General features: G+C 50.8%; 1 protein-coding gene across 5 annotated transcripts in view; it reads left to right on the top strand.

Annotated features, from left to right (window-relative positions):
• MDGA1 (MAM domain containing glycosylphosphatidylinositol anchor 1) overlaps window positions 1-14541 on the top strand; it is a 506987-nt gene that overhangs the window by 331048 nt on the left and 161398 nt on the right. For 4 of the 5 annotated variants that reach the window (XM_029592908.1, XM_029592909.1, XM_029592910.1 and 1 more), the window contains one exon: window positions 12639-12791. The exons of the other annotated variant lie outside the window; for it this stretch is intronic. In XM_029592908.1, the coding sequence (XP_029448768.1) occupies window positions 12639-12791 (153 nt within the window). The remainder of the gene's footprint in view (window positions 1-12638; window positions 12792-14541) is intronic. 5 annotated transcript variants of the gene reach the window in all.

Below are 14541 nucleotides of genomic sequence, written 5' to 3'. Positions count from 1 at the left end.
ATGCAGTAGTACCCCTGCTATTTAAGGACCTGATTTACTAAGATTTTATTTCCATAGTAACCGATTGGCAGAAATGCCTTAGTAAATCAGGCTGTAGGGTTGTAACCACTACTCCGAGCAGGTTATGCCAGGGTTGAAAGCATGACCACTTCGTGCAGGTCACCCAGTCTTGTCGGAAGCCAGTCAGAGTACTGCTCACTGCCCACTGCTTACATTGACTATGGGCAAGTCATCTGAGATGATTACTCTGAAGTTTCTTTTTTGTTTGACTGTTTCCAGTTCTAGTCCTTTGAATTGTTAAGTGGCTAATGGATTTTTGTACACCCAAATGCATAATTTTATCATTTTTAGCATTAAACCTAATTTTTCAAACCCTTTACTAGTCTTCCAGGTTTGTTCAAATCCCCTCATTTTTCCTGCCCCTTCCAGCATGACTGCGATGGCACAGATTTCTGTGTATCATCTGTAGACAAGCATAGTTTCCTCTCAACTTCCTCGGGAATGTTGCTCATAAGGATATTGAAAAGAAGTGGTCCTATTACCAAACCTTAGAGAACGCCACTAGTGTCTTTGCCTTCACCAGAATGGACTCCATTTACCACTACTCTCTGTGATCTGATACTCTTCTGGGTAGTGGAGGAGTAGCTTAGTGGTTAGAGTAGTTGAATGAGAAGCAGGGAAGCCTGCATTCAAATCCCACTTTTGCCACTTGTGATCTTGGCCAAGCCACTTTGTCCTCTATTGCCCTATCTACTAAGCATTTTCCCATAGATACAAAATGGGAGAACACCTTTAGAAAATAACCCCTTAGATTGTAAGCCCTCTGGGGCAAGGACCTACCTACTGAATATGAATTGTACCATGCCTTGAGGGTGGGTTTGAAAAGGTGAGAAATTAACTCCAAATCCCAATCCTCAGCCAATTTATAGCTCTATTCTATTTAAAAGTATTTATCACTCATTCCATCCAAAAGTACTGAGCGAGGTACAAAACATAAACATCATAGACCTAACAAAATAACATCACTACATCTCAAACTGACATAAAACTTTGTGGCCAACTCCCATACTATCTAGCTTGCTTACTTCTCTTCTGTACAGAACAGTATCAGAAGCCTAAGTGAAGTCCAGATAGGCAACATCTGTTTACCTCCTGTTATGTTCGGTGGCTCACGGGTTGCCCCATGGACTACTGTTCCTATCTCTGGACCTGGCCCCAGAAAATGTGATGGGATGCCACTAATGCGCGGTGGACGATGCCACTCCTGCACGCCTCCATGCCAAGCCTAACCATCTCTCTCTTTGCGGTGAAAGGCCGCTGATGACTCCTGCGCAGTGCGCCCTCCCATCTCTGCCCTACAGTTAAAGGGACTGCTGCGGGAAAGACCCTGTGGCTCCTATTGATGACATCAGCACCTAAGCCCTATAAGAGGACAACGCTCGAGTCCTTCCTTGACTTGGCAACAGGTCAGCCTGCTTCATTGACTAGTGTGAGTTGCCAGCGTTTTATTCTTTAGTTCCAGCTCGTCTTTGACCCCAGGGTCCTGTTCCTTCTTCAGTTCTTGTATGTGTCACTCACCTGCCTCTTTTCTCCTTGTCTTCCTATCCTGTCTATCCATCCCTTCTTCCCTTCGGACAGATACCCAGTACATGACCTTGGCCTGATTCCTGGACATCCTTGCTTGCCGCCAACCCCTGAGCATTGCCTGTCTCCAGGGTATCCTCGAATGCTGACCCCAGCCTGCCTCAGTATACGCCTTGTTTCCGTCCACTCTGACCCTGCTACATCAAAGAAACTCCGTCATCTGCAGAGGCCCCCTCCTAAGACCTGCCAGCTCCGGCACCCATAGGCTCAACCTGAGGGGAATGAGGACTAGTAAAGGCGAAGCTCCAGTTGGGTCTCTATCTCATCTGACTCCACTTGTCGACAGTGGGGACCTGTAGGGTTTCTCCCTGCAGGTTGCGCCAACTCCACCTCAGCACTAGAGTCAACGCTCACAACACCTCCAGATGATCCAGCACTGTTGTCATCTTATCACAGTATTCAGTCAGATTTGTCTGGCACTCCCTTTATGATACCGTGTTGCCTGGCATCCTCCACTCTGCTTGTTTCATGGTGCTGTATTATCTTGTTCTTTCCCCACTACTGAAGTTAGACTAAGAGATCTGCACTTATCCGCATCCTCCTTGCCCTTACTTTTGTGCAGCGAGGCTGCATCTGTTCTCCTCCAGTCCCTTGCAACCTCCCTGTCTTCAAGAGCAAGTCGCATTGAGTTCTGAAGGGTTCTGTCAGCGCATTCTTGAGCTGGTTTTAGTATCCCAGGGCCTGTGTCCTAATCCACTCTTATTTCTGTAAGTTTTTTCTCCATAATTTGGTTTCTAATTATTTCACATTTTTCAAAGCCGTTTCCCACCTTAGATCCATAACCTTCCCCTTCGTCTGTAGGTTCTGAGCAAAATAACTTCTTTAAAATTTCCATTTTTTGGTTGTCCCCAATTTATCTTACTCATTCCCCCTTTGGGTTTTCGCCTCTCCCTTAAATAATTTAATGAAAGATTTATCGCCGCTTCATATCAGTTGGGCGGTGTTCTTCCCCAATTAGACATTTGCTCTTCTAACTCCTTGGCCTATCACGGCAAAAAGGGAAGGCCCCCCCGTGTGCTGCGAATGGCACGCCAGGCCTTCATCTTTGCTGCAAACAGAGCACGCGTCCCGCGGCATGCCACTGAGAGAGAATGTGTGAGTGAGAGAGGGGAGGGTAACGGAGAGCATAGTTGGTGAGGGGGGATGGGGAAGGTGAGAGAGAGCAGAAGGGTGTGAGAGAGAGCATGGTTGGTGAGGGGAGGGGTGGGGAAAGTGAGAGAGAGCAGGAGGGTGTGAGAGAGAGCATGGGAGGTAAGAGAGGGTGGGTGCGGGGATGCTTGAGTGTGGGTTTCAGAGAGAGGGAGCTTATATGAGGGGAAGGGGATGCCGGTGAGAGAGATTGTGTGTGTGTGAGAGGCGAGGGGGTGTGGGGGAGGGTAAGAGACAGCTTGGTTGGTAAGAGGGGGAGTGGGGGGGATGCTTGTAGGTTTCAGAGAGGGAGCCTATGTGAGGGGAGGGGAGAGTGACAGAATAGGAGGGTGAGAGAGCATGGGAGGTAAAAGAAGGGGGCTGGGGGGGGGGGGTCCTTGAGTGTGGGTGCCAGAGAGAGGGAGCCTATATGAGGAGATTGTGAAGGAGTGTGTATGTGTTTGTGAGATTGGCAGCTGGTGTGTATGAAAAAGGCATTGTGTGTAAGTGAGGTGCTAGTCTGTGTGAAGGGATTGTGTATGTGTGAGAGACAGAGCCTGTGTGAAGGGGTGCGTGAGAGAGAGACATAGGTAGCCTGTGAGAGGATGTATGTGTGAGAGAGAAAGGGAGCTTGTGTGGGTGTGTATGCAAGAGAGAGGGCCTTGTATGAGGGGATGTGTATGTGAGAGAGAATGAGGGAGCCTGTATGAGGGTGTGTGTATGTGCACTAGAGAGAGGGAGCATGTGTGTGAGAGAGGAAGGGACAGAGGGAGCCTGTGTGAGGGACAGTACTGAGAACGGGGTCAAACTCTGGGAGTGGCAATAGAGTGGAAGGGGTTGAGCCTAGAGGTGAAGGGGAGAGATATTGGCAGGTGGAGGAGTTGGGGCCTGAGAGGGCAAAGTGACCAGGGGAGTAGGGAGAGCGAGTGGAAGGGACACTCTTACAGAAGGGACAGAATTTCTAGGGAAATTCTGCTCAAAATATTTAAAATTCTGCAACTTTAAGTAATAACTTTTTTCTGTAATGTAATTACTTAAAGACTAAATTTATAAACCCAAACAATATAACATGAAAAAATTATGAATTCAAAAAGAGACCTGTTATATGGATGTCAATAATCTGAGTGTACACTCAGATTATTGACATCCATATAACAGGTCTCTTTTTGAATTCATTACTTAAAGACTGTCATGTAAATTGTATTATTTTGACCAATATAAAGTTTGCAAAATTTTCAGTTTTTGTGCGCAGAATTTTCAGTTTTTGTTCGCAGAATTTTAAATTTTTTTGCGCAGAATTCCCCCAGGAGTAATGCATAGGGAGAACATGTGGGTGAATGTAAGTGTGTGTATGTGATTGAATGTGTCTGTGAGTGTGATTAAGAGTATGTATGTGTTTGTGATTGAAAGACCATGTGTCTGTGGGTAAGAGAGGAGAAAGTTTTTGTGCAACACCACCCCAGCCACCATTAATTAATGACAATCTGAGGGCTTCTGGAAATCAAAAATTCCCAGGTATGAAGAGAGGGTAATTTGTTTTATCCTTATTAGTTTTAATTATTGTTTTTGCTATTATTTGATGTGCTTACTGTATTGAAATATTTTATTGTTATTTGGTAAATTTTTATGATTCTTAATTTTTGGATGCTATTCTATTCGTCAGCTGTTTTGAAATATTTATTCTTTTGATTATGATTAATGATTTATATTTCTTGATTTTATTGTTTGATGTAAGGCATGGTGATGTTTCTGTTTTTCCATTGTTGCACTGCATACAAAATCTGGCTTCTTGCAGTTTCCAGTTCATTTTTTGTGTGCACATTTCTTTTTCTCTTTCTGTTTTCTGGTCTCTTTATTCTGTATTTGGTGAGGGTCTGTCTGTGCTTTGCATATGTAACCGAGATGAGAATTCTGCTAGCATGTTGTTTCTGTGTAGGGGTCTATAACAGCTTAGGTTGCTGTGTTTTCCTAATAGGAGGTGTATTGTTATTTTAGGGCATGTTGAATTTTTGACGTTACATTTTTATAGTTAGGATGATTACTGTTTGAGTGCTGGCTTTTAATGCTGTTTTGGTATGGGAGGTTTATTACATTGTAATTGTAATTCCATTTACTCTTGGCTTTCTGAGGGCCAAGCCCAAACCCAACATGCATATGGGTTCCAATTTCTTCTTTACAAGGTTTTTTGGTTTGCACCACATCAGTGCATGAAAATATTTATTTATTTATTTATTTATTTATTTATAGCATTTATATACCGGGAGTTCCTGTATAATATACATATCACCCCAGTTTACAAGGAACAAGAACTAACAAGAAATATGTTGTTGTAAATAATATTTTACCTCAAAAGACTGTACTTTGTCCTTTTTAATGTAAAATTTGTTATTATAAATGCAATTTAAAAAAAAAAAAAAAGATGTGTGTGTGGAGGGTGCGGGCTACACCTGGGCGGGGGCAGCAAGCTATATGCTTCGCCTAGGACGCCTGTCACCCTTGCATCTGGTGAGGGATCCTGCTGGCATGTAATGTCTGGCTTGCTCTGTTTTTTCAGTGGACGGTGTGTTGGTGCTCTAGGGCCTAGAATAATCTTTGCAGTGCTGCGTCTTCCCAGGTACAGTTGCTGCAGTTTGAGTCTTGGGAGTTTGTTATGGCTTGGCAGGTTGTCTGGACAGGTTACAAGTGTCTTTTTAAAAAGGTTTTGTGTTGCTTCACAAAGTTCCTGGCAGTGGAAGGTGTGTTTGTGACACCAGAATTTGAATTTAAAAATGTTTTGTTTTCTTTTGTTTGATGACTGGACGGCCTGTTTCTTGGAGAGTGTATCTCTTTTGGTTACCTTAGCAGGGTTACCTTAACCCATCCCATCCCTTACCTGAACGCTGGCATCAGTTACTGATTAAAATAAGGCTCTGCCCCTCTCTGGGCCGCCAGTACTCTGAACCACCTCCCGCAGCCTGCCATCCTCATCAGAGAGCGGCTCCATGTCCTGCCTGCTAGCAGGTCGCAGGAGACCTTGGATGATGTCAGGCTGGGGAGGTCGCATGGCAGGAGTCATCCTACGCCCCTGCCAGTCAGGGCTGGGAGTACTCCGCCCCCAGCTCTGGGCACTTGGGCCTGCATTTCACAGTTTGTTTCTCTTTTATATTCTACTCTCGGGAACGCCGAAGATAAGCATGAAATAGGAAAGCTGACAACAATTAATGCTCTCTCCCTTTCTTATAGACTTATCTTTTTTTTTTTTCTGGCAGATGCAGAATTGAATACTTAATATCTGGAACAAGCTTTTTACAGTATTAAAATGTAATTTATTTTGCAATAGGCCATTTGTTTTTCTTTGATGCAGACATATGTTTTCTACTCTTTGTAATCTCCCTGAATCCCTCCTTAGAACTCCACTCATTCTTCCTCTCCTCTCCCCTCTCCAGTCCCTGCCCCATGCATCCCCTCCATAAGAAGCTAAACCTCTGGTATCTGATTCCAGACACAGTTCGGTGGTAGGAGGGGCCCTATTGCTTTGAAAGGATTTTGTAAAGAAAGCTGCATTATGAGGGCTATGTCCCTCAGAGAAAGCGAAAATAACTCTGTGTTATAGGGGTCCTTTTCTGCAGTCAGAATGCACCTTCCCTACTGCAATGCTGCATCCTAGGGCATCAGTTCTTTCAGAGTTAGTCTCTATGATGCTGACTCATTGGGTCATTTCCCCCAGAGCCTCTCACTGTACCACGGCAGCCTGGAGTCATTTCCCTCAGAGCCTCTCACTGTATCATAGCAGCCTGGAGTCATTTCCCCCAGAGCCTCTCACTGTATCACAGCAGCCTGGAGTCATTTCCCCCAGAGCCTCTCACTGTATCACAGCAGCCTGGAGTCATTTCCCCCAGAGCCTCTCACTGTATCACGGCAGCCTGGAGTCATTTCCCCCAGAGCCTCTCACTGTACCACAACAGCCTGGAGTCATTTCCCCCAGAGCCTCTCACTGTATCACGGCAGCATGGAGTCATTTCCCCCCGAGCCTCTCACTGTATCATAGCAGCCTGGAGTCATTTCCCCCAGAGCCTCTCACTGTACCACGGCAGCCTGGAGTCATTTCCCCCAGAGCCTCTCACTGTATCACGGCAGCCTGGAGTCATTTCCCCCAGAGCCTCTCACTGTATCATAGCAGCCTGGAGTCATTTCCCCCAGAGCCTCTCACTGTATCACGGCAGCCTGGAGTCATTTCCCCCAGAGCCTCTCACTGTATCACGGCAGCCTGGAGTCATTTCCCCCAGAGCCTCTCACTGTATCATGGCAGCCTGGAGTCATTTCCCCCAGAGCCTCTCACTGTATCATAGCAGCCTGGAGTCATTTCCCCCAGAGCCTCTCACTGTACCACGGCAGCCTGGAGTCATTTCCCCCAGAGCCTCTCACTGTATCATAGCAGCCTGGAGTCATTTCCCCCAGAGCCTCTCACTGTACCACGGCAGCCTGGAGTCATTTCCCCCAGAGCCTCTCACTGTATCACGGCAGCCTGGAGTCATTTCCCCCAGAGCCTCTTACTGTATCACGGCAGCCTGGAGTCATTTCCCCCAGAGCCTCTCACTGTATCACGGCAGCGTGGAGTCATTTCCCCCAGAGCCTCTCACTGTATCACGGCAGCCTGGAGTCATTTCCCCCAGAGCCTCTCACTGTATGATAGCAGCCTGGAGTCATTTCCCCCAGAGCCTCTCACTGTACCACAACAGCCTGGAGTCATTTCCCCCAGAGCCTCTCACTGTATCACGGCAGCCTGGGGTCATTTCCCCCAGAGCCTCTCACTGTACCACAACAGCCTGGAGTCATTTCCCCCAGAGCCTCTCACTGTATCACGGCAGCCTGGAGTCATTTCCCCCAGAGCCTCTCACTGTATCATGGCAGCCTGGAGTCATTTTCCCCAGAGCCTCTCACTGTATCACGGCAGCCTGGAGTCATTTCCCCCAGAGCCTCTCACTGTATCACGGCAGCCTGGAGTCATTTCCCCCAGAGCCTCTCACTGTACCACGGCAGCCTGGAGTCATTTCCCCCAGAGCCTCTCACTGTATCACGGCAGCGTGGAGTCATTTCCCCCAGAGCCTCTCACTGTACCACGGCAGCCTGGAGTCATTTCCCCCAGAGCCTCTCACTGTATCACGGCAGCGTGGAGTCATTTCCCCCAGAGCCTCTCACTGTACCATGGCAGCCTGGAGTCATTTCCCCCAGAGCCTCTCACTGTATCACGGCAGCGTGGAGTCATTTCCCCCAGAGCCTCTCACTGTATCACAGCAGCCTGGAGTCATTTCCCCCAGAGCCTCTCACTGTATCACGGCAGCCTGGGGTCATTTCCCCCAGAGCCTCTCACTGTATCACGGCAGCCTGGAGTCATTTCCCCCAGAGCCTCTCACTGTATCACGGCAGCCTGGAGTCATTTCCCCCAGAGCCTCTCACTGTATCACGGCAGCCTGGAGTCATTTCCCCCAGAGCCTCTCACTGTACCACGGCAGCCTGGAGTCATTTCCCCCAGAGCCTCTCACTGTATCACGGCAGCCTGGAGTCATTTTCCCCAGAGCCTCTCACTGTATCACGGCAGCCTGGAGTCATTTCCCCCAGAGCCTCTCACTGTATCACGGCAGCCTGGAGTCATTTCCCCCAGAGCCTCTCACTGTATCACGGCAGCCTGGAGTCATTTCCCCCAGAGCCTCTCACTGTACCACGGCAGCCTGGAGTCATTTCCCCCAGAGCCTCTCACTGTATCACGGCAGCGTGGAGTCATTTCCCCCAGAGCCTCTCACTGTATCACGGCAGCCTGGGGTCATTTCCCCCAGAGCCTCTCACTGTATCACGGCAGCGTGGAGTCATTTCCCCCAGAGCCTCTCACTGTATCACGGCAGCCTGGAGTCATTTCCCCCAGAGCCTCTCACTGTACCACGGCAGCCTGGAGTCATTTCCCCCAGAACCTCTCACTGTATCACGGCAGCCTGGAGTCATTTCCCCCAGAGCCTCTCACTGTATCACGGCAGCCTGGAGTCATTTCCCCCAGAGCCTCTCACTGTACCACGGCAGCCTGGAGTCATTTCCCCCAGAGCCTCTCACTGTATCACGGCAGCCTGGAGTCATTTCCCCCAGAGCCTCTCACTGTATCACGGCAGCCTGGAGTCATTTCCCCCAGAGCCTCTCACTGTACCACGGCAGCCTGGAGTCATTTCCCCCAGAGCCTCTCACTGTATCACGGCAGCGTGGAGTCATTTCCCCCAGAGCCTCTCACTGTATCACGGCAGCCTGGAGTCATTTCCCCCAGAGCCTCTCACTGTATCACGGCAGCCTGGAGTCATTTCCCCAGAGCCTCTCACTGTATCACGGCAGCGTGGAGTCATTTCCCCCAGAGCCTCTCACTGTACCACAACAGCCTGGAGTCATTTCCCCCAGAGCCTCTCACTGTATCACGGCAGCCTGGGGTCATTTCCCCCAGAGCCTCTCACTGTATCATGGCAGCCTGGAGTCATTTTCCCCAGAGCCTCTCACTGTATCACGGCAGCCTGGAGTCATTTCCCCCAGAGCCTCTCACTGTATCACGGCAGCCTGGAGTCATTTCCCCCAGAGCCTCTCACTGTACCACGGCAGCCTGGAGTCATTTCCCCCAGAGCCTCTCACTGTATCACGGCAGCGTGGAGTCATTTCCCCCAGAGCCTCTCACTGTATCACGGCAGCCTGGGGTCATTTCCCCCAGAGCCTCTCACTGTATCATAGCAGCCTGGAGTCATTTCCCCCAGAGCCTCTCACTGTATCACGGCAGCCTGGGGTCATTTCCCCCAGAGCCTCTCACTGTATCACGGCAGCCTGGAGTCATTTCCCCAGAGCCTCTCACTGTATCACGGCAGCGTGGAGTCATTTCCCCCAGAGCCTCTCACTGTATCACGGCAGCGTGGAGTCATTTCCCCCAGAGCCTCTCACTGTACCACGGCAGCCTGGAGTCATTTCCCCCAGAGCCTCTCACTGTATCACGGCAGCGTGGAGTCATTTCCCCCAGAGCCTCTCACTGTACCACGGCAGCCTGGAGTCATTTCCCCAAGAGCCTCTCACTGTATCACGGCAGCGTGGAGTCATTTCCCCCAGAGCCTCTCACTGTATCACAGCAGCCTGGAGTCATTTCCCCCAGAGCCTCTCACTGTATCACGGCAGCCTGGGGTCATTTCCCCCAGAGCCTCTCACTGTATCACGGCAGCCTGGAGTCATTTTCCCCAGAGCCTCTCACTGTATCACGGCAGCCTGGAGTCATTTCCCCCAGAGCCTCTCACTGTATCACGGCAGCCTGGAGTCATTTCCCCCAGAGCCTCTCACTGTATCACGGCAGCCTGGAGTCATTTCCCCCAGAGCCTCTCACTGTATCACGGCAGCCTGGAGTCATTTCCCCCAGAGCCTCTCACTGTATCACGGCAGCCTGGAGTCATTTCCCCCAGAGCCTCTCACTGTACCACGGCAGCCTGGAGTCATTTCCCCCAGAGCCTCTCACTGTATCACGGCAGCCTCGAGTCATTTTCCCCAGAGCCTCTCACTGTATCACGGCAGCCTGGAGTCATTTCCCCCAGAGCCTCTCACTGTATCACGGCAGCCTGGAGTCATTTTCCCCAGAGCCTCTCACTGTATCACGGCAGCCTGGAGTCATTTCCCCCAGAGCCTCTCACTGTATCACGGCAGCCTGGAGTCATTTCCCCCAGAGCCTCTCACTGTATCACGGCAGCCTGGGGTCATTTCCCCCAGAGCCTCTCACTGTATCACGGCAGCCTGGAGTCATTTCCCCCAGAGCCTCTCACTGTATCACGGCAGCCTGGAGTCATTTCCCCCAGAGCCTCTCACTGTATCACGGCAGCCTGGGGTCATTTCCCCCAGAGCCTCTCACTGTACCACGGCAGCCTGGAGTCATTTCCCCCAGAGCCTCTCACTGTATCACGGCAGCCTGGAGTCATTTCCCCCAGAGCCTCTCACTGTATCACGGCAGCCTGGAGTCATTTCCCCCAGAGCCTCTCACTGTATCACGGCAGCCTGGGGTCATTTCCCCCAGAGCCTCTCACTGTATCACGGCAGCGTGGAGTCATTTCCCCCAGAGCCTCTCACTGTATCACGGCAGCCTGGAGTCATTTCCCCCAGAGCCTCTCACTGTATCATAGCAGCCTGGAGTCATTTCCCCCAGAGCCTCTCACTGTACCACGGCAGCGTGGAGTCATTTCCCCCAGAGCCTCTCACTGTATCACGGCAGCCTGGAGTCATTTCCCCCAGAGCCTCTCACTGTATCACGGCAGCCTGGAGTCATTTTCCCCAGAGCCTCTCACTGTATCATAGCAGCCTGGAGTCATTTCCCCCAGAGCCTCTCACTGTATCACGGCAGCCTGGGGTCATTTCCCCCAGAGCCTCTCACTGTATCACGGCAGCGTGGAGTCATTTCCCCCAGAGCCTCTCACTGTATCACGGCAGCCTGGAGTCATTTTCCCCAGAGCCTCTCACTGTATCATAGCAGCCTGGGGTCATTTCCCCCAGAGCCTCTCACTGTACCACGGCAGCCTGGAGTCATTTCCCCCAGAGCCTCTCACTGTATCACGGCAGCATGGAGTCATTTCCCCCAGAGCCTCTCACTGTATCACGGCAGCCTGGAGTCATTTCCCCCAGAGCCTCTCACTGTATCACGGCAGCCTGGGGTCATTTCCCCCAGAGCCTCTCACTGTATCACGGCAGCCTGGAGTCATTTCCCCCAGAGCCTCTCACTGTATCACGGCAGCCTGGAGTCATTTTCCCCAGAGCCTCTCACTGTATCACGGCAGCCTGGAGTCATTTCCCCCAGAGCCTCTCACTGTATCACGGCAGCCTGGAGTCATTTCCCCCAGAGCCTCTCACTGTACCACGGCAGCCTGGAGTCATTTCCCCCAGAGAGTAATAGTGTAAGCGGGAGGAGATAAGAGAGTGGAAAGGGTTCTGGTAGTGTGTTCAGTAAGGAACGGATGGATTTTGTCAATGTTATAAAGAAAGAAATGACACGTTTTAGCAGTGTTCTGGATATGATATAGAAGGAGAGATAGTAGTGGAAGAGGACTCCAAAGTTACGGGCTGATGGGACAGGAATGACGACCATGTAATCCACAGAAACAGAGAAAGGAGGAAGGGGGAGGTGGACTTGGAAGGAAAGATAAGGAGCTGCGTCTGGGCCGTGCTGAGTTTAAGGTGCCGGCGGGGCAGCAGTGTCAGGCAGGCAGGCCGAGAACCGGCACTGGATTTCTGGTGAAACTAGCTAGGGTTTCTCCCTCACTTTAGACATCCTTCCAGTAGCCCAGTCATTGCAGTGATAGTCCGTGGCCAGGGGACACAGTCTGTGGGCTCATGCTGGGACCCGGCATGCACAATATTGTTGTCGCTGCCAAGCGAGAGCCGAAATGCCCCTCCCCCAATCTCCGGTGAGGTTGTGAGTGCCGGAGCTTCCCCTGCAACAATACCAGCCCTGGCCTGGCCTCGAAGCAGAAGCCCGGGCCGGGAACAGAACCCAGTGCTTCTGCATGGCAGTGCACAGCAACAGACCGGAGTCATTGTCAGCGCTGTATCATGAGGGTCAGTTTCTACGCAGCCGGTCGCCATTCATTTTGCATCACAGGGTTCTTTATCCCCACAGTCTCCCTAACACTGATCCTAGATGGGCCTGGGTGCTGCTTCCCCCACCCCCCACCCTCCTTAGTATCACGCGACTCAACTGTCCAAGCACCTCTGTGGATGTGAGTGCCACTCCAGCAGGCCCAGCAGTCGGGGCCCGACTTCCTGTTAGCGTGCGTGTGCGACTGGTGCTCGTGGATGGAGCTCACCCCCTCATTCCCTTCTCCTTCATCTCTCTGTGTTGTCAGGCTACTACATGTTCATTGAAGCCTCCCGGCCGCGGCTGCAAGGAGACAGGGCGCGGCTGATCAGCCCCCCGATTAACGTCACCGCCAAATCTCCATCCTACAGGACCTTCTACTGCGTCTCCTTCTACTACCACATGTACGGCAAGCACATCGGTGAGTGCCTCGGGGCTTCCGCCCCGCACCCTTTTCCTGACCCCTAGCCTAGAAAGAGTTTAGAGCACGAGGCCCACGTTAGTCCTGGGGGGGGCTGGGGGACTCTCCCTTCTGGGGTAACTGGTGCTGCATTAAATGGATGGGAACAGAGTTTTGGTAGCTACGCCAGGTTGAAGTTCAAATGCCCATGAAAGTGAATGAACAGTTTGAATGGAACGGGGAGGGAAGCCAGACTGAATACCGGCGGGCCTAGTCCAGGAGTACGGGGTTTGTGCATGGGGGGGTTTAAGTTTGCTGGGAGGCCAGCGCTCGTCATGGGGCCGTTTCCTGCATTCTGCCTCCCATCCCAGCGCATTGTGGCTCTTCTGAATATTTCACCAATCCAAGGAGGCGAGCTCTCGGCTGAGCACAGCTCACAGAATACAAAATGATGACAGTGTTAGCAGATCAACAAGACACAGACTTTACATCAGTCAAACAGAAAGCAGAGGAGGTCCACATTCAAAGGACTTGCCCAGCTAACTTTGGGAGTACTGGGGCTTAAAGTACCCCTACCTGTTAAGCAGGTACATTTTGCATGAGCAAATTGTTGTCCGCACAGATATTACCGCCCTTAACATAAGGCTTGGGGGTAACCTGCACGGAGCGGCGGTTACTGCCATAAGATAGCAAGCTGGGCAGGCTGGCTGGACCATTTGTTCTTTCCCTGCCATCGTTACTATCTTATGTTACTGTGTTATGTCACCTGCCAGAAAGAGGTGCAGCTGGAGGCTTTTCTTTACCCAGGTGGCCCTGATATTCAGCGCTGCAGGTAAGTATGGTCAGGGAGAAAGGCTGACCTCGGGTTATTTGCAGAATTTGCCTGCCTGCTAGCTCTTTGAATATGGTCCTCCCAGGCTCGGGTCAGTCTGCTCTCAGCAGTGTTAAACATTAAGGACAGGGGCTGTGTAGAGGCAGCACTGGGAGATGATTTTTGGGGTGTGCTTGGCTCGGCAGGTGTGCAACAACTGGCAGAAGGCAATTCATTAGTGCTCTGAGAGCAGTGATATCTCTCAGGCCGATTCAGTAAAATGCGCGGGAGAGCCAGCGCTCCGAGCCGAGCGCCCGCTCTCCCGACGCGCGCGCAGGCCACTCTCCTAGGCGCGCGATTCTGTATGCAAATGAGCGCCCTATTCGTTTCGGGGGGGATTGGACGCACGTTTTCCACGCACTATTACTACTCCTTACTGTATAAGGGGTAATAACAGCGCGTGGAAAACGCACGTCCAAATGGGGGCTAACGGTGCGCTTGGCCTGAGTGCACCGTACTGAATCGGCCTGTATGTGTGGCGCTTTTTGCACTGTTTCAAAAGCTTTACGTTTACGTGTTATTTATTTATTTATTTAGAAACTTTTATATACCGGTATTAGTGGGGACATCATACCGGTTCACATAATAACTGAAAGACTGGAAAATACATTTCAACAAGGGGAATGTAACTGGGCGAGGGTAGAACAGAGAGGCAGTAGGAAGGAAAGGGAAAACAAGAAAATCATAACCAAAACAATTTACAATTTACAATGAATGTCTCCTTAATATAAGGAGAGGCTGGTCACCTGAAAGGGGGGGGACTACGAGGGGGGAATGGAAGGAATTATTCTGTGTAGGCATGGTTGAACAGGAGAGTTTTTAGTTTCTTTTTGAATTTAACTGCACAAGGTTCAAGGCGCATGTGGACAGGTAGGGAGTTCCAGAGAGCCGGACCGGCAA

The sequence above is a fragment of the Rhinatrema bivittatum genome, chromosome 3 (assembly GCF_901001135.1).
Source record: "Rhinatrema bivittatum chromosome 3, aRhiBiv1.1, whole genome shotgun sequence".
Taxonomy (NCBI): Eukaryota; Metazoa; Chordata; class Amphibia; order Gymnophiona; family Rhinatrematidae; genus Rhinatrema; species Rhinatrema bivittatum.
The sequence above is the reverse complement of the archived record's forward strand: the minus strand, read 5'-3'. Positions and strand labels throughout refer to the sequence as shown.